This window comes from Rhinolophus hipposideros (genome assembly GCF_964194185.1).
Source record: "Rhinolophus hipposideros genome assembly, chromosome: 20".
NCBI classification, from domain to species: Eukaryota; Metazoa; Chordata; class Mammalia; order Chiroptera; family Rhinolophidae; genus Rhinolophus; species Rhinolophus hipposideros.
In genome coordinates, this window is record NC_138066.1 from 51,827,746 (window position 1) to 51,851,617 (window position 23,872).

The window sequence follows — 23,872 nt, forward strand, 5'->3', positions numbered from 1 at the left end:
ATCAGCTCGTCGATTTCTCCCAGAATTCCTGCTGGGACCGTGACTGGGATGGCATGCACCGCATGGGTCAGCTCAGAGGGAACAGACATCGTGACAACCGTGTTCCCAGGGCAGGAGCAGGTGGCTCTCCCTTTTATGTAGGTCTCGTTTGAGTTTCTTTGTCAGTGTTTTCAGTTTTTGGCATCTGGTCTTGTGCATGTTTTATTAGATTTATACCTAAGTGTTTCACGTTTTCTGGTGCTACTGTAAAGAATATTTTTAAAAAATTTTTTCAGTTTTCAAGTGCTCGTTGTTACTATACAGAAATACAATTGACTTTTGTACATTGACTGTTTCTACGATTTTGCCTAAGTCATTTGTTTATCCGTCTTTATAACAATTGGTAATCCACTGTGCAAAAAGAGGTTTCTTGATGTCACGTGGATTTGTGCTGCTGGCTCACTGGGGGGCATTGGGCACAGGCCTTTCCCTGTGTGTGTGCGTGTGTGTGCGCGCGTGTGTGCATGCGTGTGTGTTGTGCTGCCATTTGCATTTCGTTGCTTTCTTATCGGGCTAGTTCCTTATTTCTTAGCAATTTTCAGGAGCGCCTTGGATATTGGGGTACTAAGCCCTGTCTTTAATACTTGTTCCAAATAGTATCCCTTTTGTTGGCCTTTCCGTTTTGTGTGGTCTTTTCCCACTCAGACTGTTTTTAAGGTTTCTGTTTGATAGTGTTATCAGTATATTTCCGTATGGCTTCTGGGTTTCCTATATGGCTTAAAAAGATCTCCCCGGCCTAAAGTGACACAAATATATTCCTAAGTTGTTTTCAATGGTTTGCACATATTTAGACCTTGAGTCCACCTGGAATGTATTTTTGGTGATAGTGTGAAGTGAGGGTCCATTTCCTCGCAGCTGTGGGGGGGAGTATGGCCAGCAGCCTGTATTAGATCATCTGTGCTTTTGTCACTGAATTGGGGGCCACGTGCCCCAGAGCAGCTCCCGGGGGAGTCGGCCCCACCCTCTCCGCTCTGTGTGACAACCACTTTGACAGGCTTCGCCAGTGCAGAGTGTGGTTAGTGTCACTACGGTCCATTTTAAACCGGGGGGGCTGGGTCTTCGTCCACCACCATTCTTAACTTGGGGATTCTTGCCTGTTTATCCTTTTTTGGTTCTAACTCAGCTTACGGAGGCAGAACTCACATACAATAACGTACTTATTTGAAACGCTCGGTTCAATGTGCAGCCATCACCGCAGTCAAGACACGGAATGTTCTTGCCACCCCAGACAGTTCCCTCGTGCCCCTTACAGTCGATCTGTCACTACAGCCAGTCCCCAGCTCAGGTGCCCCAGGCCGTTCACGTTACACACCATCCCACCGAACCACGGTGTGTTTGTCCCACTGAGAAATTAACCTTGGGCCAATACGATTAAGCAAACTACAAGCTCTAGCCAGATTCCACCATTTGGGGGCTGATGTCCCTTTTCTGCTCCAGGAGCCACTCCTGGGCGACGTGTGGTCCTCAGGGCTCCCAACCTCCCCGGCCTCTGCCCATTTCTCAGTGTTGTCTGCCCAATTTGCCTGTTCCTCTCTATGGACCTTAAACTCATTCTGACCAGTTGACGATGCTGCAGATTCTTTGTCCTCTGGCTGTGTCCCCCTCGCTGGTTCCCTGCTGGTTCCGTGCGGTGGAGTGGGAGGTAGGCTGGCCTCCCACCGGGCCCTGCCCTGTGCACACAGGTCAAGCACGGGCAGCTGCTGAAGCAGCAGGAGAGGATGATCCGAGACATGGAGATGGCCGTCGCCCGCAGGGAGACCATCTCGACCCGGGCCGAGGGCCAGAGCAAGATGGACAAGAAGTCGCTCACCCGGACAGACTTCCACCACAAGCAGACAGAGCTTCGGCGAAAGATCAGGGACCTTCACAAGGTAGGGAGCCATGTGACAAAGAAGGGGACATGCCAAGGACTGCCTGTGTACAGGCCGACATCCACCTGTGCCCCTTGCACATGGTCAGCTCGCTGGCAGGCGTCACTGGCCAGGGCTGTCCTGGTGTCCCCACCCCCACCTGGGCTGTGATTTCACTCCGTCCTTCCAGCTGCTCAATGGATCCCTCCCCATCCCTTTCACATCACCACCTCTTCTGCACATTCTTCCCGGAGCTGCTGTGTCAGGCTGTTTATGAGACAGAAGGGACAGTGGGGGGCTGAGGAAGGGATGGAAAGAGCCCGGCTTTGGAACCAGCATTCTCCTACACTGGGGACAAAAGCCACTGCATCCTCTGAGCCTGAGCCCCACGACCCCGAGTGCCCTCAAGGTCAGTGGGTGCTTCCCCAGGAGCCCCACGTTCTGCTACAATAGGGCCTTTCTTGGGTTTAACATACTGGAGGGTTCAGCTTTGGGCTACAGCCGGCCGTCTGTCAGCCCCTTTCTGCTCATGGGAAATGCCATCAGGGAGGCATGGAGAGTTGGTGAAGGGCGTGAGCCTCCGTGTCACTGATGCCAAGTGGTGGAGGGGACGGGCTGATGGGAACGTGGAGGACACCCACATGAGCCCATGTCCCCTCCACCAGGTCACATCGACCAAGCGTGTGGTGTATGCCCTGCCTGGGAGGGGACCAGCCTGTGTCATCCCGGTGCCCACTCCCTGAGCAGTTGCCAGGCCGGGCTCTGGGCTCAGACTTCCCTCTGCCCCCGTGGACCAACTATGTGGCCTTGGGTGTGTGTGGAACCTTTCCGAGCCTGCACTCCCTCATCTGCCAGGCAGAAATATTAGCAGTAACTGTGCCCCCTCCCCCCGCCCAGCTAGGCCAAGGGTTACATGAAACAGAAGCTGGCCTCGGGGCCCCGCGTGGGGTTCCAGCCAGCTCTCCTACTCATGACTGAGGCATGTAGTCTGTTCTCTCTATGCCTCGGTTTACTGACCTGTGCAATGGGTCCTCGCCTCGTGGCGTCCTCCAGGGGATTAGATGGAGAGTACTGGACTAGCCCCAGCAGGGTAAATCCTATGCAAGGAAAGGTCAGCCGCAAGTGACAGCCTTGATCCAGCTGCTACTTTGGAAGTTACCGGAGGTGGCAGAACAGCCCCTTCTGGGTCCTTATCAGCTGATCTCGGCCACATGGGCCACTCCTGATGCTCACTCCTCTCCACCCCTCCTGACTCCCCAGTGCCCCTCTCAGCCCCTCACCACAGGGTCTCACCAGGACCCCTCCCTGCTTCGCCTGCCCCCACACCTTCCTGCACCTCCATCCTCCCAGCAACAGCACGGTTGTACCCAAGTCCTCCTTCCACACACACTGCCACGCACCACACCCAGTGTGACCTCCACCTTTGGGCACAAACTGGCCTTTTCTGTCACCCCTACCAGCCCCACCACACATTGTTCTGCGTCCCCAGCCACACAGTGAGGGTCACTTTTGTCTCTTCTACTTCATTTGTCCACCGCAGCCACCAGCTGCCAAAGCTACCAGACTTTTCTTCCCTTCTCTGTCTGCTTCCCCTGAGATTGTCTGGTCCCCCAACCTCATGGTGATGGAGCCCAGCCTCGTCCCTCCCACTCTGGGCTGCAGATGCCACCGAAAGCTCTGGTTCCCCTGTGATTCTGCAGAGGCCCCCCCACTGACATCCACCCCCACTCCCACCCCCCTCTATCTCACACTCCCCAGGCCGCATCTGTACCCCATGTGGCCCGGCCCCCCGACCCTGCCCCAGGTGTCTTCCCTGCCCTTGGCACACAGTTGCCGAGCTGCCCCTGGTCCATGTGCCGGTGCAGACAGCCACTGCAGGAGGACCCCAGGACTCTCAGCCCCCCTCCTTTGTCCAAGCCTCGCGTGCCTTCAGAGAGCAGTCTGCAGAGGGCTTAACTGGGTCCTGCGGCCCTGCTGCCCTGCTGGGATTTACGCCCCCCTACCCTGGGTCACAGCTCCCATGGACGGGCTGGCTTCGCCCCTCTGGGAATCCCTGGATCGTGTGCACAGGTGTGGCCTTCTGGCCTGAGTCCTCTCTGTCCACTGGATAGGCAGGAGACGGTCCCAGGATGACCCTGTCCATCCCCTAGGCCAACGAGGACTGCAGCAACACCATCTTGGAACTGGAAGAGACTCAAAAACGCATGAGCGAGTCCCTCCTGGAGAAGCAGGCACAGCTGTCAGCCATGCAGTCCCACACCGAGACGCTCGAGGCTGACCTGGACCAGCTGGTGGCCCTCAAGCGACAGGTAGACAAGGCTGGGGCCACGAGGGCTACCAGGACCCCTGCCCTCCCGGAGCTCACATTCCTGGGGTGAAGCGACAGATACACAAAAGAAAAGACATCGTGTGTCAGATGGTGACAAGTGCTCTGGAGAAAAATAAGCAGAGAAGCGGGTGGGGTGGTGGGGTGGGCAGAAAAGGCCACACGGGGAAGCGACCTGAGTCAGACTTGAAGGAAGCAAGGGAGCGAGCCAGCCCAGCAGGGGCACAGCAGGTAGAGCTGGAGCTTGAGACCCCCGGGGCCACCAGAGGCCTGCAGGTGCAGTGTGGGGGCAGAGACAGCCCTCTGGGCTGCGCACCGCCTTTGGGGGCCATGGCCCTGACTTGGGGCTTTTCTCTCAGGGAGGCGGGAGACAGTGGGAGGGTCTGGGGCTGAGCGTGACGTGTTAGCAGGATCACTCTGGCTGTGAGGTTGAGGGAGGAATGCGAGGTGAAGGGTGGACATGGGAGGCCTGTTAGAGGCCATCACAGTCTTTAAGGAGGATGGTGAGGCGTGACAGGCCTGAAGCCTTGGGGCGAGCGAGCAGCTGCACATAGTGTGGTCATTGTCCCAGGAGTTTCCTGGTAGACTGGATTTGGTGCGAGAAGAGAGGGATCAGGCAGGACTGCAGGGTTTGGGCCTGATGATCAGCTGAGATGGGGAGACGATGAAGGGAAGTGTCTGGCAGCAGGCCTGACACATGGCCGGTGTCAAGTGCCACTTAGATGATGGATGGAGGATAAAGCCCCACGCTGGCCTCGTCCCTTGGTTATGGAGACTCAGTACTTCAGGTGTTCCTTCCCTGCGCCCTTCTCCTCTTTGTCATTCATCGTCTGAGTTTGTGCAGGGGGGAGGGTGTTGGCAATAGGTGTCCTCTTTTGAATCTGTACAGCCTGACACAGGGTCTCTTATCTCACCCAAGAAACTTGCCGAGCTGGTGGCCCTGCAGACGCGCCTCAAGCACCTGCAGGCTGTGAAGGACGGCAGGTACGTGTTTCTGTTCCGTTCCAAGCCGTCGCTGCTGGTGGAGCGCAGGCGCCTGGACGACCGGCTGGCTGCCATCAGCACCATCCTGGACCACGTGAAGGACGAGTACCCCCAGTTCCAGGAGGCCCTGCTCAAGGTTAGACAGACGATCGCCAACAAGCTGGAGTTGCCAGGGCCCTCCTAGAGAGCGGCCTGGACCGCGACTTCCCAGGCTGGATCCCGTGGAAGAGACCAGGATTCTGTGTATTACCAGGGACTTAGGATCTTGTGTCACTGAAAGCCATATCCATCCTCAGAGAATGGCACTGTTTAGAAGAAATAGATAGGTCAGCACTGTAGGAATTTGTTTGAGCCACACAGCTCTTTAAACCAAGTCAGATCCCAGTGTTTCCAGTTGCATCTAAGCAAGTCTTGCATTTGCAAATCCATGCTCTCATGGTAGCTGGGTTGGCGCTCCGGTTTCTGCATGTGAGAATGCTCGGGAGTGAGCTGGGCTTCCTTCTGACCGTGTCTGGTACCAACTGTCTGGTGGGTGAGTAAAGAAGGGACCCTGCGGAAAGCAGGCGTATGATGGTCCTCAGGCTTCAGCACCTCAGTGCATCTGAAAACCCACAGCCCACCTTCTCATCCGCAGCTTTCCCTGATTCCACCCTGGGGAAACTCGGGTCCCTTCTCCTGCCCCCACTCCAGCTGCTAAATCCAGATTCCCAGCTCACAGGACCAAGTGCAGGGGAACAACCCACGGGCTGTGCTTACGGAGACCTAACAACTGAAGTACGACTGTGCCCGTGGGTAAATACTGAGACACGTCCCGTGTCTGCCCACCTGTCCTACCTTCACTGTCACCCGAGTGTCCTTCTCCCACCCCCCATCTCCCGATTCTTGTGGCACGTGTTACCGTGTGGCTTCTCTGCAGTGTCAAGGGACAATGTTCAACAAAATAATTTCACTTTCAAACTTTTCAGCAGAAAAATAAAACTTTTTTTCTGAATATGGGAGGAAGGCGTTCATTCTAAAACGTTTCGGAAATACAAAGACCATAAAGCATAGGAAACCCTCTCAGGTCCCCACCCAGAGGTGCCGTTGTCCGTCCTCCCGGGGTTTTCCAGGCCCGCGTTCCACGTGACAACGTCACGCTGTGTGCCCAGCTTCTGTGTTTCACGTTGGAAAGCTTGCTCATCTAAACACAAACATTTTCCCGTTGTATGAAAATTTCTTTGCAGATGTCATCTAACCTTTTGACAACAGTCGAGTTTAGGGGTTGTGACAATGGTTTCCTTTAAGGAATAAGTTACTAAGTTCACGTAACTCAAGTTGCTTCCAAACGTTTGCTGTCTTTGCCATTTCGTCGCTGACACCCGTGCCCGCCTCGCAGGCCAGGGCGACCGGCGGGCTGTACCGGGGGCGGCCCGGCAACCCCGCCCGGCGCCGGTGCGCGTCGCCCCCTCCCTCCCGGCCCCAAAAGGCACAGCCGCGGCCGCGGGGCTCCGTCCCCCGGAGCGAACGTCCCAGGGCAGCTGCTCGCTCCCCCTGCCCACCTTCCCGCGCCGCGAACGCCGGGGAGCGGGGCGGCCCCACGCGGCCTCGGCCGCCGCGCCAGCAGGGGGCGCGCGCTCACCTCGGGCGCCGGCGCGGGCTGCCTGTCACGTGGCCCGCGGCCGCCGCCGGCCTCCCGCCCGCACCTGACCCCGCTCGCCGCTGCGGGCCGGGCGCGCGTGCGTGGAGCCGCGCGGGGCCGTAGCTGAGCGCGCGTGCGCGGAGGTGAGCGGGCCGCGGGGGTGGCGGGCGTCCCCGCGAGGGACCGGGGCGGTCGGCTGCAGCCCCTCGGCGGAGCCCGGCGGGTCGGGGCGGTCGTGGTGCCCGGGGGGGGCGGCGGGCGGCGGACCCAGAGGGTGGGCACGTGCCAGGGCCCGCGCGCGGCGGGGTCCGCAGGAGCTACCGGGGTCCCCAGGCTGCGCGGTCCTCGTTCACTCGCCCAGCGCCGGGCGCGGAAGGCGGCGCTGGCCTGTTCCACGTGGAGGAAACTGAGGCACGGGAGTTGAGCCCCCTCCCTTCCCCGGCCAGGCGGAAGGTGGGCTCGTCTGCGCCGCCAGCCTGGTCCGGGGGCAGCAGCTCCGAGCCACTGGCCTGAAAGCCCTGACACTGTCCCGGCCGCGGGGCCTTGACCTCCTGACCGTCAGCTCCGCCCCGTTTTCTGTCGGTTGTCGAGCCCTGTGGGTGCAGCTCTTCCCGTGAGACGGGCTGTGCGCCTGGCACCCCTGCAGCTTCTGAACTCGGGGTGGGCAGTGCCCGCGGGCTCCCCGATGAGGACGCTGCCCTGCACGCAGTCCCCGGGTTTCTGAGTCATGAGACCACAAGGTGCCAGATGTGGCTGGAAGGGTCAGGTGGAGCTGGGGCACTGGTATAAAAGCATAAATGGGCAGTCTTGGTCCCCAGTTCTGGCACACGGCTCCCAAACCCATGGGGTTTTGGGAGCGATAAGTGTCTTCTGTATGCTAACGGTGACGGGTGGCTGGGGTGTCCAGATGGCTTCAGGAAGGGAACTGGTCTCCAGAAAGACACAAGCAGAACTCAAGGGGTGGGAGCTTTCACCCCCGACTTCCGGCGAGCGGAGAGGGGCTGGTGATTGATCACCAGTGGCCAATGATCTGATCAGTTTTTCCTGCTTAAGGAAACCCTCAACTCCTTGGGGTCTGCAGAGCTTCCGAGCTGATGAACACGTTTTGATGCTGCGAGAGGGTTTGGAAGACCCTCACCCCTTCCCCCATCCCTTGCCATTGGTTGGTTTCTGAGTTGTAGCCTTTACAATAAACCCATGGCACTAAGTAAAGCATTTTCATGAGTTCTGTCAGTTGTCTTCGCCAATAATTGAAAGTGGGAAGGTGTGTTGTGGGGGGGGGGGTGAACCCTCACATTTATAGCCAGTTGGTCAGCAGTGTGGTGGCAACCTGGAATTCATGCCTGGCGTCTGAGTGGGGCCGTCTTGTTGGGCTGAGCCCTTAACCTGTGGGGTTTGTGCTGACTCCAGGAGTTCATGTCAGAACTGAATTGAATTGTTAGACACCCAGCTCAGGTGCTGCAGTCTGAAACCCACAGCTGTCCTGAAACCAGGCTGCTTCTGGCCCATAACACTAGGGCAAGCCACTTCTGGGAGCACCGGGCCCCTCTCATGGCCAGCTTTGGCTCAAGAACCACCTCCAATCCCAGTCCTAGCTGAACCTTCCTTAACCTGCACAGCAGTCTGGGACGCTTGGACCCAGACACCTTCGCCACCCTCCCTTGGGGTCGGACTTGTGTGGGGTGTGATGGCTCTCCCAGCCTTCCCCGGCAGCCCCCTAATTTTCTCTCTGATGGAAATGAGCCCCCTGATAGTATCCTGGCACCCTGTCCCATGTTGGAGTCTGCTGCTCCTCAGAGGACCTGGGCCAACAACGTTCCTTATAAAATACTTAGAACATACCGATAAACAACGTGCAGGTAATAACAGTCATCACCACAGTAACTGACGTGCGGCTCCCCATGCAGCTGCTTGACAGTGACAGACCCAGGACCACCGAGACTTCCCCAGAGGAGCGGTTTCCCAGCACCTAGCTGCAGGGCCCGGAGGGGCTCTGCTCTGCCAGCTGCGGGGGCCAGGCCTTTCTCCTGTGGCTTTGCCCTCCCTCGGCTGCAGTGACCAAACTTCTCCCCAGGCTGTTTCCATGCCCTGGTCAGCAGGAGAGGGACAGAGGGAAAGTGGCACGTCCCCCTAAGGGCACTTCCTCCCCATTGGTTACAATGTAACCTTGGCCTGTCTTTATACAGAATCGGCTCAGTCCATCTGCTGTTGTAACGTCCTTGTTCCACTTGTCAGTCTGTCATGTGGGTCTTTTTGTGTCATGAATCATGTTTACAGAAATTCTAAGTGCATTTCATTTGTAACTTTATGAGACTTCACAGTATTCTGCAGCCCCCCCTTGGGGACTTTTCTTTCCCTTCTCCTCCTTCCCCCATGTTTGTCGGAACAGTGCTGGGAGCTCGTCCACTCTTGCCTGCCCTGGGCCCCCAGAGTTCATGTCTGGAAGCTGCTTTGAGAGCCTCTGATGCCCCGGCCACTCCTGCCTTCCCTGTTGACCCTAGTTCTCCTCTCAGCAGGCATCCAGGACCGTCCCACAACCCACAGGCACCGAGACCATGGACGTGAAGTGGCCGCCCTGCCCCCGCCCCCTGCTGGGGGCCTGTGTCCTCCTCTCTTTGGCCACCGCTGCCCTCGTGGGGCATGTCCTGCTCCACGATTTCATGGTGGTCCCCCGAGAGCTGCATGGCTTCTCTCAAGTTCCCAAGGAGATGAACCAAGCTCACCAGCAGAGAGCCAGCGGCCCAGAGCCCCAGCCCAGCCTGGGAGCAGCGCCCACACAGTGTGACGTGCCCCCCAACAGCCGCTTTGACTGCGCCCCAGACAAAGCCATCACCCGCGAGCAGTGTGAGGCCCGGGGCTGCTGCTACGTGCCTGCAAGATGGCGACCTCGGGGCTCTCAGATGGCGCAGCCCTGGTGCTTCTTCCCACCCAGCTACCCGAGTTACAAGCTGGGGAACCTGACCACCACAGAGACGGGCTACACGGCCACCTTGAGCCGAGACACCCCGACCTTCTTCCCCAAGGATGTCCTGACCTTACGGCTGGACGTGCTGATGGAGACCGAGAGCCGACTCCACTTCACGGTGGGCAGGCTGCGCGGGGCCGGGCACATGTAGAGGCGGGGCAGAGTGGGTGTTTATTGCATAAATGTGTATTGTGTTCTCACTGGGAGTCCAGGTGTGAGCAGACAGTGCCTACACTCAGCAGTGGCCACTAAGACAGTGACTCAAAGATTCTGGAACTTGCTCTGGAGGGCAGGTCTCACGGCCCAGTGGAGGGAGGTTAGGCTGCCCCCAGGAAGTGAAATCTCAGCCAAGACCTGAGGTCCTGCAGTGGTCAGCAAGTGGAAAGGTGGATGGGGTGGCGGGGAATGTCCCAGGCACTGGGCGGTGGCGTCCCAGCCACTGACTGTCATCCCCAAGGCAGGGCCTTTTGTCTGATTGTCCCCTGCAGTGTCCCAGTCCCTGGGACAGTGTCTGACACAGAGCAGATGCCCAGTAAAACCTTGTCCACTGAACAAATGTGCAGACGCAAAAGTGAGAGAGCCTGACCCACCATTCCAATGCTCTGTTGTTAACAGTAACGTAGAACGTCATCATTTACTGAGTGGTTGCTACGTACCAGATAAGAGCTGCTGCTCTGATTGTTTTCTCATTCACCCTGTGACAGGTCTGCCAGGTTGAATAGCGTTGCCAGATTCATTAAATAAAAATACAGGATGCCTCGTATTTTAGAACCAGATAACCAAGGAATGAGTTTGTTTTTAGTGCCAGCATATCCCATGTGATATCTGAGACATCCTGAGCTAAAAAAATAATTGTTGTTTATCTGAAATTCAGATTTCCTGGGTGTTTTGTATTTGCCTGGCAACCCACAGCGGCGATCTCCTGACTATAGATGACGAAACCGAGTCTCAGGGAGGTTGGCCGAAGTGCCAAGGCTCACACTTGGTGCCCGGCCATGCTGGCATGTGAACGGACCCCAGGCTCCTCTGGAGGGTGAAGGAAGGAGTGGGAAATATGCAGGGGTGGCTGCCGGGCCACGAATGGCCTCATGACACCACCACTCTCGTCTTCTAGATCAGAGATCCCGCCAACAGGCGCTACGAGGTGCCCTTGGAGACCCCGCATGTCCACAGCCAGGCGCCGTCCACGCTTTACAGCGTGGAGTTCTCTGAGGAGCCCTTTGGGGTGGTTGTGCGCCGGAAGCTGGACGGACGGGTGGTGTGAGTACCCTGACCTCGGGTGGGAGGGTCAGGGAGTTGGACAGCATCGTCCCTGAGCCCGTCCACCCTCCCCCTCAGGCCTCCTTGCCGTGCTGGGCCCCCCACCGCCACCCCCGGGGCCCTGCTACTCGATGTTCCCTCCACCCAGAGTTCTCAGAGGCCCTCCCAGATGTCCAGCCTAGGGAGTCCCAGCTGGGGGCCATTTTCCCCCTAGGGAGATTCGGCACTGGCTGGAGACATTTTGGTTGTCATCCTGGGTGGAAGTGCTGCTGGCATCTAGTGGGTGGCGCCCAGGGTTGCTGTTCAACCCCCACAGTGCATAGGGCAGCCCCACAGTGCGGTGATCTCGCCCCAGTGTGAACTGGGCCCAGGCCGAGAAGCCCTGCTCCAGTGTCAGATGGCATTCCCGCTGCAGGCAGCATCCCCTTACGGCTTCAGTTTTATGTTACTTATTTACCAAATACCACATAGCGATTAGTGCACATCAGGCACTATAGTTACTAAGTCGTCTAAGCCTTGTGACAACGCAGAAGTAGGTGCTGTTATCATCCCCACTTTACAGATGAGGAAATTGAGGCACAGAGAGGCGAGGTGCTTGCTGGCAGGTGACAGAGCCGGGGCCCCAGCATCCCTCAGGCTCAGGACCCCCCCAGGGCCTTGTGGGATCGTTGCTACCTTGGCAGAGCCTTTCCGTTCCTTCCTGAGCCTCCAGCTCCTGGAGCATTTCCGACCCACAGCAGGCGCTCGGCAAACATTTGTAGCCAGAAGGGGCATCGGTTGGTCATGCCATTGCCTCCAAGGGAAGCGTGCCCCCCCCACCCCCGTTGGATGCCGTGAAGCACCCTGGGATGTGGGCTTAGACCCGAGTGCCGTGGCTGTGACTGAGTGTCCGTCACAGTGCACTCCTCAGGAGGACGGACCTACGGGCCCAGAAGTGTGCCCACCGGCCGCCAGGCCCATTGCCTTGACGCTGGATTGTGCAAGCACGTTTTCACAGGACGAGCCCTGCACACGTTACCACATGGCCCCAATAACATGCGCACTGAACCAGCAGGGCCACTGCTTTGCCACTGAGCTCAGTTACCGCGCAGGACTGAGGTCACCTGGACTTGCCGTGATCTTAAGGGAACTGGCCTTCAGAAATGCATCACTCATTTCTGGGCGGAGCATTAGCACTGGCTCCAGGGCTGGCAGCAGGAGAGGCAGTGAGTGCGTCCCTACAGTGGTGTCTGGAGCACGAATGCGCAGACAGGCCCCGAAACGGCTGTGCTGGTGCAGAGGGCAGGTCTGGCTCTGTCGTGGGGGCTCAGGGAAGGCCCCCCCAGAAGCTGACCTTTGAGCAGAGACCTGAGAAGTCTGTTAAAGCACTTTGTTGGATTCTGGTCTTGAACATACACGCGCACACCGGCACAGTGTGGCCCAGGGGTGGGCGGCGTGCTCCTTCCATGCGATTAACCATGATATGTGTTCCATTTGCAGAGGGGCCCTGCCTGTGTTTTCTGGCCTTGCCCTGGACCCCATGCTACCCCAGAGGACTCTGGGGCAGCATCGGCCGGGGTTGGGGAGCAGTGTAGCCCTCGTGGCAGGAGCTCGGGGCCACAACTCCCAGGACTGGAAGGGTTTTAGGCAGCCCTCACCCTGTACCTGCTTGCGGCCAGGGCTCATGGGGCAGTCCGTTCCTAGAGCCCACCTGGGGTGACATGGGCACGGCCAAGCAGAACCCCTTCTCTGGATGTGCTCTGGACGCTCTCCATGCCACGTCGAGTACTCCGGGGTTGTTGGGCCTCACGTGGCTGCTTCTTTCCTGAGGTCAGCATGTCTAGAGCTGCCAGGCCACTCCAGCCTCCTCGGGGGGCAGCAGGGCCGGGGGGTCTTTCGGGAGGGTCCATCTTGGGCTCGTCTGGCCATCGAGGGTGCGAGGCCGCCTGGTCTCTTCCCCGGCAGGCTGAACACCACGGTGGCCCCGCTGTTCTTCGCCGAGCAGTTTCTGCAGCTGTCCACCTCCCTGCCGAGCCCGTACATCACCGGCCTCGCCGAGCACCTCGGCCCCCTCATGCTCAGCACCAACTGGACCAAGATCACGCTCTGGAACCGGGACATTGCCCCCACGGTACAGGGTTGGCCAGGGCGGGGCGGGGCTGGAGGAGCCGCGTGGGCGAGGGAGCTGAGGCCACGTCTGATGTGTCCCAGTCTGACGTGAACCTGTACGGGTCCCACCCTTTCTACCTGGTGCTGGAGGACGGTGGGTTGGCTCACGGGGTCTTCCTCCTGAACAGCAACGCCATGGGTAAGTGAACGGGGGCCGCTTCAGCGCCCAGGCCGGGCTTCCCGGGTGCGGCCGCATCCCCCTCTGTCATAGAGGGAGCGTGGGGCGGCCGGCACCTGGCCAACAGGCTGGGGGTATGGGACAGGGGCCATGGACAGGGGCCCCTCTCGTTTGCTCTTCTAAGAAATGAGTCCCGTGTGCCGTGGCCTCTCCAGCGCTGCCCTTCGGTGACCCTAAGGTGCTCTCTGGGGGTTGGAAGAGGTCAGAAAGGGGAGCCCCGGGGTCCAGCCACTCAGCAGCTTCCCGTCCTGCACCAGGCTCTTCAGCAAATCCTCAGGGTCCCCCTGCCCCCCAAGCAGCCTGTTCCCAGGCTCCCTGTAGGAGGACCCCTCTCCACAGGTGTTTTGGCCCGTCCATCCATGAGGTGCCAAGCGCCCTGGGGACAGGTGGGTATTTGTCCCTGAGCCCCAGGGTTGTTCTCCCCAGACGTGGTCCTGCAGCCGAGCCCAGCCCTCAGCTGGCGGTCAACGGGCGGGATCCTGGACGTGTATGTCTTTCTGGGCCCGGAGCCCAAGAGTGTGGTGCGGCAGTACCTGGACATCGTGGGTAGGCCTGCTCCCTTGCCCTGTCCGCGCCCCCCGCCCTACCCTCCTGCCCCCTCACGGAGGCCCGTTGGCTCGCAGGCTACCCATTCATGCCGCCATACTGGGGCCTGGGCTTCCACCTGTGTCGCTGGGGCTACTCGTCCACCGCCATCACCCGCCAGGTGGTGGAGAACATGACCCGGGCCCTCTTCCCCCTGGTGAGTGCTGGGGAAGGTCCTGGGGCCCCGTGGGGGGCTGGCCCAGGACAGTGCCCAGGTCCCCACAGCCCCACCGTGTGCTGTGGCTGCAGGACGTCCAGTGGAACGACCTGGACTACATGGACGCCAGGAGGGACTTCACTTTCAACACGGACGGCTTTGGAGACTTCCCGGCCATGGTGCAGGAGCTCCACCAGGGCGGCCGGCGGTACGTGATGATTGTGGTAAGTGCCCCTGCCCGCTGTGACGTGTGGAGCTGGTCCTTTGGGAAGAAGAGGGGCTCAGGGCCCGGTGGCTCCAGCTCTAGGTGACATCTTCCTCATGCCTGTCGTGGTCCCTGAGGACGTTTCCTGAGCGTCTTGCATAGGGAGGGGACATCAGATTGACAGACTTGGCCCCTGCCGTCCAGCGTGAGGGTCCCTGGGGACGTCTGTCTGCTGATCAGGGTCCTTTTGGTTGTAGTTACTTGACCTGCTTAAAGCAAGAGGGGTGGGGGTGCTCAGCTGTCACCCAGTACCGGAAGGGCCGGGGCAGCTGTGTGCAGGGCCTCCGTGTGTCTCCTGGCCCTGCCGTCCCCGGTCACCTCTGCCTCATGGGAAGGTGGGCAGGACTCTGAGTGGCCCAGCATGAAGACCCACCCCCTGGCCAGTCCCTGCAGCCAGAGGGATGGGAGTCAGGGGCTGGTCCAGCCGTGCCCAGTGCCCGGCCCTGCCGCTGGAGGAGGAGGTGGCAGTGGTCGCCACCACGGATCCCCCTCAGTAGAGGAAATCCATTTGCTGAGAGGCTCGGAATTGCTCTGCTGCTGGTCATTTCCATCACTGCGGGCCCTCTGAGGGCAGCTAGTGTCCTTGGCCACTCAGCAGCGAGGCAGACTCAGACCGTTTCTTCATTCTAAAAGAAATGTTCACTGCAGAACGTTTGTGAAACTAGAACTCTTAAAGCAAAGGTGAAACTTGCATCCAGGCGTTTCATCCTTTGGCCAGCTGAGGTCACTGGCGCTGTCTCTGCACATACGTGTGCATGTACACGCATGGTGTGCCGTACACGGCACACCTTCACCCTGCCTCTGTCCCCGCTCACATTCTAGTGAGAGCGCTTTCCCAGTGACTGGTGCAAGGCTCTGGGCACTTCCCTCTCTGACTGGTTTTTCTCACCCCCAGGATCCCGCTATCAGCAGCTCCGGCCCCGCTGGGAGCTACCGACCCTACGATGAGGGTCTGCGGAGGGGGGTTTTCATCACCAATGAGACTGGGCAGCCACTGATTGGGAAGGTAGAGTGGGGGTCAGATGGAGGAGGGGTGAGGAAGCGGGGGTCCTGGCCAGTGGGGTCAGGAAGCTGTTATGGAAGAGGATATCGTCCAGTGGGACAGAGTGGGGTGGCGTCACAGTTGGGGGTGGTTGTCCTCGAGTCCTTCTGTCAGGGACCCTTGGCTTCAAGGGGGACCTGGTCCAGCCCAGGCACGAACTCTGCAGACCCTTAGCAAAGCCTTGGGGCCCTCCCTGTCCTCCAGGCCCCTGAGGCTTCCTGACGGTTCCCAGGCCTTCCGATGGGGTACCCAGTAGAGTCCTGATCTCTGTGCCCAGAACCAAGAGAAAGGGGGCCCAGCCGAGGGGTGGCTGGGGGAGGTTCCCAGAAGTACAGATTCGGGGCCTGTCAGAAAGTGGGTCTTAGATGAGTTTTCATCAGGGTCCCTCTCACCAGTGGCCCTCACCTGCACAGTCCCAACCCCCTAGGGAGATGGGTGAGGAGTAGGGGGCCTGGTCTCCCCTCTGGCCTTCTTCCAGGTATGGCCGGGACCCACTGCCTTCCCCGACTTCACCAACCCCGAGACCCTTGACTGGTGGCAGGACATGGTGGCTGAGTTCCACGCCCAGGTGCCCTTCGACGGCATGTGGATTGTGAGTGTGGCCCCGGCCCTGGGCACCCCTCGGCGGGGACTGGCCCCACTGTCTACAGCGTGCGGGCTGCCCACCTCCGGGCCTCTCTTGCAGGACATGAATGAGCCATCCAACTTTGTGAAGGGCTCCGTGGACGGCTGCCCCGACAGCGATCTTGAGAACCCACCTTATGTGCCAGGTGAGCTCTCCCACCTGCTGCCCCGCTGGCACCAGTAATGGCTCAGGTTGTGTTGTCTGCTTTGGGAGACTTGAAGCTGTCATTTCTGAGGAGCCAATGGGCATAGCCAGCCCGGGAAAGGGGAGGGGAACGCAGGAGTAAGGTTCAGGTGGGGGAGGTGTGCAGCTGAGGCCAGATCCTGGAGGGAGGGTGTCTTGGGCTTTGGCAAATGGACAGGGAGACTGGGAATGGGTCAAGGGCATGTGTCTGGGGTCTGCAAAGGGCAGCCTTCAGTGCCTGCCTGTTCCTGCCCTTGGACAAATGGAGACTGTACAGGGACACACCCCAAGTTCCGAGGGTGCTCCCGGGACATGGGGGGCACCAGTCTGCCGGGAAGGGGCGCCACAGAATTAGCCCCCTCTCCTCCAGGGGTGGTTGGCGGGACCCTCCGGGCAGCCACCATCTGTGCCTCCAGCCACCAGTTCCTGTCCACACACTACAACCTGCACAACCTGTATGGCCTGACGGAAGCCTTGGCCTCCCACAGGTGAGGGCGCCATGCCGGGGGCTACGAGGGGCGGGGATAGGCCCAGGGCAGGAAGGGGGGGAGCCCAGGCCCCCAGGGCATAGCTGGTGGCCCACGCACCATCCCCCCAGTCCATGCCCAGCACCTCCGAAGAAGGGGGGTCTGGGCTGACAGGCTTGTCCCCCGTGACACCATGCGCCTGAGGGTCATCGGGTTCAGGCACAGCTGCCTGCCTAGCAGGGGTTGGCGGTGGCCTGGCCTTCCTCCTTCCTCCCAGCTCTGCCCCCTGCTACACGACCAGGCACTCTGGTGGCCGTGAGCCCACTCTGCACAGCTCTCTGTCCCTCTGCTCCACCCAGGGCCCTGGTGAAGGCTCGGGGGACACGCCCCTTTGTGATCTCCCGCTCAACCTTCGCTGGCCACGGCCGGTATGCCGGCCACTGGACAGGGGACGTGTGGAGCAGCTGGGAGCAGCTGTCCTCCTCCGTGCCAGGTGAGAGCCCTGTGTGGAGAGGAGGCTTGCCCGAGCTGGGTGCTGGGCTCCACACGGCTCAGGGAGACGCTGCTACTATGGGGGGGGTGGGTCGTGGGGGCGCGCTGACTCAGATGGGATGGGGGCTGGCCTCCTGGCTCCTGCACACCTGTGCAGGTCAGCTCGCCTGTGGCACCCCACTGCTGGGTGTCCCCATCCCTGCTTTGCCAGGGCCAGCTGTCAGCGTCCCTCCTTTCACGCTGTCCCTTCTGGTCGCCACATCCTGAGCTGCAGGAAACTGCATTTGAGCTCGGCCCACAGGTGCCACCCATCCCACTGGTCTCAGCGCCCGCTCCCTCCTGCAAAGAGAAACTTGACTTTCTGATACCACTGACACGTACTAGGCCCCTGGATGGCTCAGGAGCCACGGGGAAGGGGTTGGGGGATGCAGGAGTGCCGGGTCACCAGGGGTCACCAGGCCGCCCCTGAGAAGAGCCCCCACTACACAGGTGGCGGGCCTGGGAGCGCCTTGACAGTCACAGGCTTGCTTCTGTGTGGGGGCTACTCCAGACCCTTGGGCTACGGGAAGGTCCTGGCGAAGTCCTGCCGAGAAGTCCCTCCCTCCTTCCCGAAGCTTCTGGCTGTCTCTGCCTTCGGGTGCCTCGGGCTCTGATTTGCTGCCTGGAGCAGGTGTGGCAGCTGGGGCCCCGCATCTGCAGGCCAGTCTCTGAAACCGGTTCTGGGGAGTTAGTTCTGCTGTGAGCTGTTACCGGGCAGAGGCCGTGCAGCTCCCAGGACCTGTTGCAACCAGACAAGAGTCCCCACGGCCCCAGGCTGCAGTGTCCCCTCGTGTCCTCTGAGCAGTGGTGGGGCCCAGGCTGAGATGGCCTGGAACCTGACTCCAGCAGCTCAGGGGACTCGGCGAGCTCCCTGCTCTAATGCAGTACCACACACCGGGGAGCTCAGAACAGCAGAAACTTCTCTCCCAGCCCTGGAGGCTGGTCAGGCGGTGGGGCCGCGCACTCTCTGCGACCCTCGGTGGACTCCTTCCTGCCTCTTCCAGCTTCTGGTGGCTGCGGCAGTGCTGGGTCCTCCTTGGCTTGGGGCTGCGGTCGCTCTGATCTCTGTCACCTCGTGGCCTTCTCCCTGTGTCTTTGTCTTCTTAGAAGGTCACCAGTCATACTGGATTAGGTCCACCCTAATAACCTCATGTTAATTTGATCGCATCTGCAAATAAGGTTACATCCAGTGGACGGGGGTTAGGACTCCGACATTATCTCTTGGGGGACACAGCTCAGCCCTAATGGGCTAGTTTGCTGTGCGTACCCCTCACGGCAGGTGCAGGCTGCCCTGCTGACCACGGGTGGGAGAGACACAGGCCAGCGCAGTGCTGACCTGGGGTCAATGCAGAGCCGCCTCCAGCCGGCTCAGCAGACACATCCACCGGCTCCTGGGCCGTGAGCTGGCCGGGCCCTGGCAGCCTGAGGCCCCATCTGACCCTACCCTGCAGAAGTCCTGCTCTTTAACCTGCTGGGGGTGCCCCTGGTTGGGGCCGATGTCTGCGGCTTCCTGGGCAACACCTCGGAGGAGCTGTGCGTGCGCTGGACCCAGCTGGGGGCCTTCTACCCCTTCATGCGGAACCACAACGACCTGCACAGCCAGGTAGGCACGGCGGCCGGGAGGGTCTGCGGGACCACCCCCTGACTGAGCCAACACGCCAGGAGCGGGCCGGCCGAGACGGTGGGGTCTCCTGGGGCCCAGGTGCTTCCTCCGACCCCGGCCTCCCCCTGCAGCCTCAGGAGCCCTACAGGTTCAGTGACTCGGCGCAGCGAGCCATGAGGACGGCCCTCGCCCTGCGGTACACGCTGCTGCCCCACCTCTACACGCTGTTCCACCGGGCCCATGCCGGGGGCGAGACCGTGGCCCGGCCCCTCTTCCTGGAGTGAGTGCCCTGGGTGGGCCTGGGGGGGGGAGGGAAATGGCCCATGGGCATGGGGTGGGGGTGTGTGTGACCCCAGAGGTGAGACCGTGGCCTGGCCTCTTTTCCTGGAGTGAGTGTCCCGAGTTGGGGGGACGATAGCCCATGGGGACCAGGGTGGGGGGGGTGGCCACGGGCCTAGTGACCCCAGGCAGACTCATCCTGCTGCACAGGGTGTTCCCTGGAACCGAACGAGGGAGCAGGTTGCAGCTAAGTGAGACAAGGCCCAAACCTGGGCTCTCCCTACTGGGGTGCTCCGACCCCCAGTTCCCACCCCTTAGATTCCAGCTCAGGGCTGGGGTCATTGGAAGTCCTAGAAAAACCCAGAAGGAAGAACACTGAGTCCAGGCCCACGAGGTGGTAAAGCAGGTTGTAAACGACCACGACTGAGTCCGTTTGGGGCTGGTTAAGAGAAGGGACCTCAAAAAATCCAACAGATGCCTCGAAACGGGACTCAGGCACACATAAGAAGGTACCGTATGGTAGGATGGCATCTCAGCTCAGTGGCCGAAAGGAGCCTAGCGTAGTTAGGCAATCGGGTAGCTATTTGAAAAACCAGTTTATTTTCTCCTCTTGACATACAAACCTAAGTTCCTAAATAGTTAAATGTCAAAAATGAAACTGTAGAAAATGCTACAGGAAAATGGAAATGAAGGCTTCCTCATGCTTGGGCAGGACGGGCTTTCTAAGCATCACAGCCAAGAACAGAGGGAAGGAAGGGTTTAATTTTAGGGAAAAGGTAATACTTCTCGAACATAGAAGACTATTAAAACCACTCTGAACATAGATTGTAAAAGTAAGTTAGAGACATTACCAATAAAAAGACAAAGAATCCCTCTCCCTGGTGGAAAAACTCAGCGATCGGTAAGACCAGCACAAAGAACCTCATAGCTAAGTAGGCAAGAGCACGAGCTGTGGATGGCACGTGCCTGCCGAGCCTCCCTGCTGGCCTTGTGAGCACACTGACTTCAGGTTCCCCATCCCTGCTCTGTGAAGGTTCCCCGAGGACCCCCACACCTGGACAGTGGACCGCCAGCTCCTGTGGGGGGAGGCCCTTCTCATCACGCCCGTGCTTGAGGCCGGGAAGGTTGAAGTGACTGGCTACTTCCCCACCGGCACGTGGTACAACCTGCAGACGGTGAGTCTTGCAGGACCCTAAAACGCGGCAGGAAAGGGGTCCCTCCCTCCTGTACTGTTGGCGTGGACCAATGCTGTGGAAGGAGCACGTGTCCATCGAGTCCCAGTGGCTCACGGGCCTCGTCTGGCACTCCATGTGCATCGTCTAGTGCGGTTCTTGCAGTAACCCATTTTACAGATGAGAAAGCTGAGGCCTGAGTGGGTAACTCACCAGGGTCCCATGGGTCTCACTGCACAGGCTGAGCTGGGCCTTTACTTCTCTCACTCCCAAAGTCCTGCCCCTCTCAGTGTCCTCTGACCTGCCCCCTCCCTGGACCCGGGCTTGGCACCTCTCCCACTAAGTGGCCTGGGCTCTACCCCTCAGGTCACACCCAGCCTGTCTCTGCTGAGCCTCCTGGGCCTCCTCATGCAGCCCTCCCTCGGCTCCCTCTGGTAGCACAGGGCTTTGGTGTTGCCTAGGACTCTTCGTGACGTGCCATCCCCCTCCAGGTGCCAGCAGAGGCCTTTGGCAGCCTCCCGCCTCCACCGTCAGCACCCTTTAAGTCTGCCATCCACAGCGAGGGGCAGTGGGTGACGCTGCCAGCCCCCCTGGACACCATCAACCTCCACCTCCGGGCCGGGCACATCATCCCTCTGCAGGTACCTGGGCCGACCTGAGCGCATTCGCCCAGTTCTGGGGCTGCCAGGGCCCCATAATCCTCTGTCTGCCCCAGGGCCCCAGGCAGACATCACAGTGTCTGAGGGTGGAGGATGGGAGCCTCCAGGGAGGACGCGCAGGACACAGCCGGCACTGACTCATGGCCGGGCCACGCAGGGGCAGCCGGCTTCGTCAGCCCATTTTGGGAAAGAGGCAACCAGTCTACAAACGTCCTGCAGGGTGTCCGCCTCAGACGGCTGTCACCACGGGTGTCCTGCAGACCTGGTTTCTTGCAGTGTGGGGCTGTCCTCACCTAGTGTACTTCCCACCCTGGGTCTGGAGGCCTCTGCCAGGCTTTCAGCGGTGACGTGTGCCACCTCTTTCCAGGGCCCTGGCCTCACAACCACAGAGTCCCGCAAGCAGCCCATGGCCCTGGCCGTGGCCCTGACGGGGAGCGGGGAGGCTCGTGGGGAGCTCTTCTGGGACGACGGGGAGAGCTTGGGCGTGCTGGAGCGCGGGGCCTACATGCAGGTCGTCTTCCTGGCCAGGAACGTGAGTCGTGCCACCTGCCCGGGCTGGAGGCGGGGCTGCCCTCATCTGGTGAGGGGAGCTGGGCCTGGGGGCCTGGCATGGCCACCTGTCCCCGGGAGGGTCAGCCCACGTGAAGGTGGTCTCTGCCCCACCGGGGAGAAGGGCGTCCCAGGGGTTGGTGTCAGGGCATGGTGCCGACCTGCCCTTTGCCGTCTGCTGTCCGGAGGCCTGTCCGGCAGGGCTTCCTGCCCGGGCCGTCTGCCAACCTCCCCGTTCTCTCTCTCTCTGCTCTGGCCAGAACACCATCGTGAACGAGCTGCAGCACGTGACCGGTGAGGGGGCCGGCCTGCAGCTGAGGAAGGTGACTGTCCTGGGGGTGGTCACGGCCCCCCAGCAGGTCGTGTCCAACGGCATTCCTGTCTCCAACTTCACCTACAGCCCCCACACCCAGGCAAGAGGGGCCACACATGGGGCCAGAGGGCTTGTCCCCAGGATGGCCGAGGGGGCGGGACGTGCCAGGGTTCCTGGTGACCCCAGGCCTGCCGAGCTGGTGTCATGGGAGTGGCCATCAGAAGCCAGAGGACACTTAGGCCACACAAGGGCCAGAGAGGAACTTTTCCTTTGGGGGGAGCGCGACGGATTGGTCCCCTTGAGCCCATACCTCTCCTCTGCCTGTGTCTGCATTTCGGCACCTTGTTCCCAGTGCCGAGGGTGCTCGTGGTCCGAATCAGCTGGGAGGGAACAGCGAGAGCCTCCCGGGCCACACAGGCCCGGTGCCCATCGCCCACTTGTGTCCAGACTCCTGTCTGCCGAGCGCTCGGCTCTCCCTGCTACTGGCCATTGGAGGCTCATTTTTCTTTTTTCCTGTTTCCAGACCCTGGCCATCCCTGTCTCGCTGGCGATGGGAGAGCAGTTTCTCATCAGTTGGTCGTAACCAGGGGCCTGGGGTGTTGGGCGTTTACTGGAGGAGCTTGTGTGTCCAGCGGCTCAGCGCACCGTCAGCCGTGTGGGCGGGGGTCAGAGCGCTTACCTGTCGCATGGCGCTGACTTGCCTCCAACACTCAGATTTGCTCACGTCTACCTCCTATGCTGGGGCTCTGGGTTGGCCGCCCCCTTTGATGGCTTTTCTGCCCAGATCCCAAGTCAGCTCAGTGCCCCGAGGGTAGCCTGTTTGGAATGTTATCCTGGAAGCCTGTCTCCATAGCTTGTCACCCAAACGCGAGAACGTCAGCTGCCACCAGTTGCCTGCGTGACACCAGAGAAGATGGTGTGTGGGACGGGACATGGTACCTGCACCCGGCGCCTCTGTTGCTCTGACTGGTGACAGGAGGGAACTGGGTAGCCGCTGCAGGCTGCTTTCTGGGCACCTGCCCCCAACAGGTGGGGGTGTCCACCAGTCCGACGAGAGTGGCCCGGGGACCTCGGGAGAATTCTCAGGACTGGGGAAACCTTGAACCCTAAGTGCAATTCTTTTTAATAAAAGGAACTTTTGCAGTCAAGCTTCTGCTGGTCCTTCTGGGATTTGGGGTACAGAGGGTGTGCCCAAGGGCTGTGACATGGAGGCAGGCTGTGGGGACAGAGCCAGGAGTGCAGTTTCCAGGCTCTCGGCCTCACGTGGGGGAGTGCTGGGTCGGGTGGTGGATGGCCGTCAGCTGCGGCTGGTCGGCCATCGGCTGTGACCGGTTAGCCAATTGGCCACTGATATAACCGCCACGGCTGCGCTGGATGGGGAGTCGGTCGGTTGGCAGGCAGAGAAGCGGACGACAGGTTGTGTGGCTCCAGCCTCCAGTGAGACCACAGTGGTATGACGCCCCTACCTATGGCTCCGTGGGTGTTCCTTTTTGGCCTCACCATGTCCTGTATTCTTATGTGGGAAGCGGGACCAGTGACCCCGCAGGCCACCCCGCACGACACAGCCACTCCATCCTTGGTAGTCCCCTGGACGTTCCCGGGCGGGGTGTGTGTGGAACTCACAGCACTCCACATCCCAGTATCTCCCATCTCGAAGGTCACTGGAGAACGTCCAGCTGGGCCTGTGCCAGAGACACATGCTAGGGGCTGTGCCCCCCGCCCTCGCCGCCCCAAGCTGTGTGGGCAGGGCTGTGTCATCCCACACCCGCATCCCCAGGCAACCATTGGTCTGCTCTGGGCCAGTATAGTTTACATTTTCTCGAACTTTACCTAAATGGAATCATACAGCATGTATTGTTTTTTTGTCTCGCTAATATCCCTCAGTCACTGTTGAAAACGCACTCACCATCAACCTGTGGTCTATTTCTGGACGTGCTGCTGTGTCCCGTGGATCTATACACACGTGTGTCCATCCTCATGCCAGGACCAGCCTTTGGCATTACAGCTCTGTAATGATTCTTGAACCAGGTAGTGGGAGTCCTCCCACTTCGTTCACTTGTTCAGAACAGAGTTG

General features: G+C 60.1%; 1 protein-coding gene across 5 annotated transcripts in view; it reads left to right on the forward strand.

Moving 5' to 3' along the window:
* LOC308489343 (lysosomal alpha-glucosidase) overlaps positions 1 to 22,945 on the forward strand; it is a 52,065-nt gene extending 29,120 nt beyond the window's left edge. For 2 of the 5 annotated variants that reach the window (XM_081030295.1, XM_081030294.1), the window contains 22 exons: positions 1,722 to 1,910; positions 4,040 to 4,198; positions 5,135 to 5,335; positions 9,331 to 9,900; positions 10,897 to 11,042; positions 12,987 to 13,152; positions 13,233 to 13,329; positions 13,795 to 13,914; positions 13,992 to 14,110; positions 14,203 to 14,334; positions 15,271 to 15,381; positions 15,896 to 16,009; positions 16,103 to 16,187; positions 16,596 to 16,713; positions 17,052 to 17,185; positions 18,675 to 18,826; positions 18,958 to 19,106; positions 20,139 to 20,280; positions 20,769 to 20,918; positions 21,304 to 21,468; positions 21,746 to 21,898; positions 22,322 to 22,945. In XM_081030295.1, the coding sequence (XP_080886421.1) occupies positions 1,722 to 1,910; positions 4,040 to 4,198; positions 5,135 to 5,335; positions 9,331 to 9,900; positions 10,897 to 11,042; positions 12,987 to 13,152; positions 13,233 to 13,329; positions 13,795 to 13,914; positions 13,992 to 14,110; positions 14,203 to 14,334; positions 15,271 to 15,381; positions 15,896 to 16,009; positions 16,103 to 16,187; positions 16,596 to 16,713; positions 17,052 to 17,185; positions 18,675 to 18,826; positions 18,958 to 19,106; positions 20,139 to 20,280; positions 20,769 to 20,918; positions 21,304 to 21,468; positions 21,746 to 21,898; positions 22,322 to 22,381 (3,432 nt within the window). In that variant the 3' untranslated portion in view covers positions 22,382 to 22,945. Of the gene's footprint in view, positions 1 to 1,721; positions 1,911 to 4,039; positions 4,199 to 5,134; positions 5,336 to 6,852; positions 6,961 to 9,330; positions 9,901 to 10,896; positions 11,043 to 12,986; positions 13,153 to 13,232; positions 13,330 to 13,794; positions 13,915 to 13,991; positions 14,111 to 14,202; positions 14,335 to 15,270; positions 15,382 to 15,895; positions 16,010 to 16,102; positions 16,188 to 16,595; positions 16,714 to 17,051; positions 17,186 to 18,674; positions 18,827 to 18,957; positions 19,107 to 20,138; positions 20,281 to 20,768; positions 20,919 to 21,303; positions 21,469 to 21,745; positions 21,899 to 22,321 lie in introns of those variants that run through there. The other 3 variants (XR_013992084.1, XM_081030297.1, XM_081030296.1) reach the window with 3 other exon arrangements.
* Positions 22,946 to 23,872: the final 927 nt, after the last annotated feature.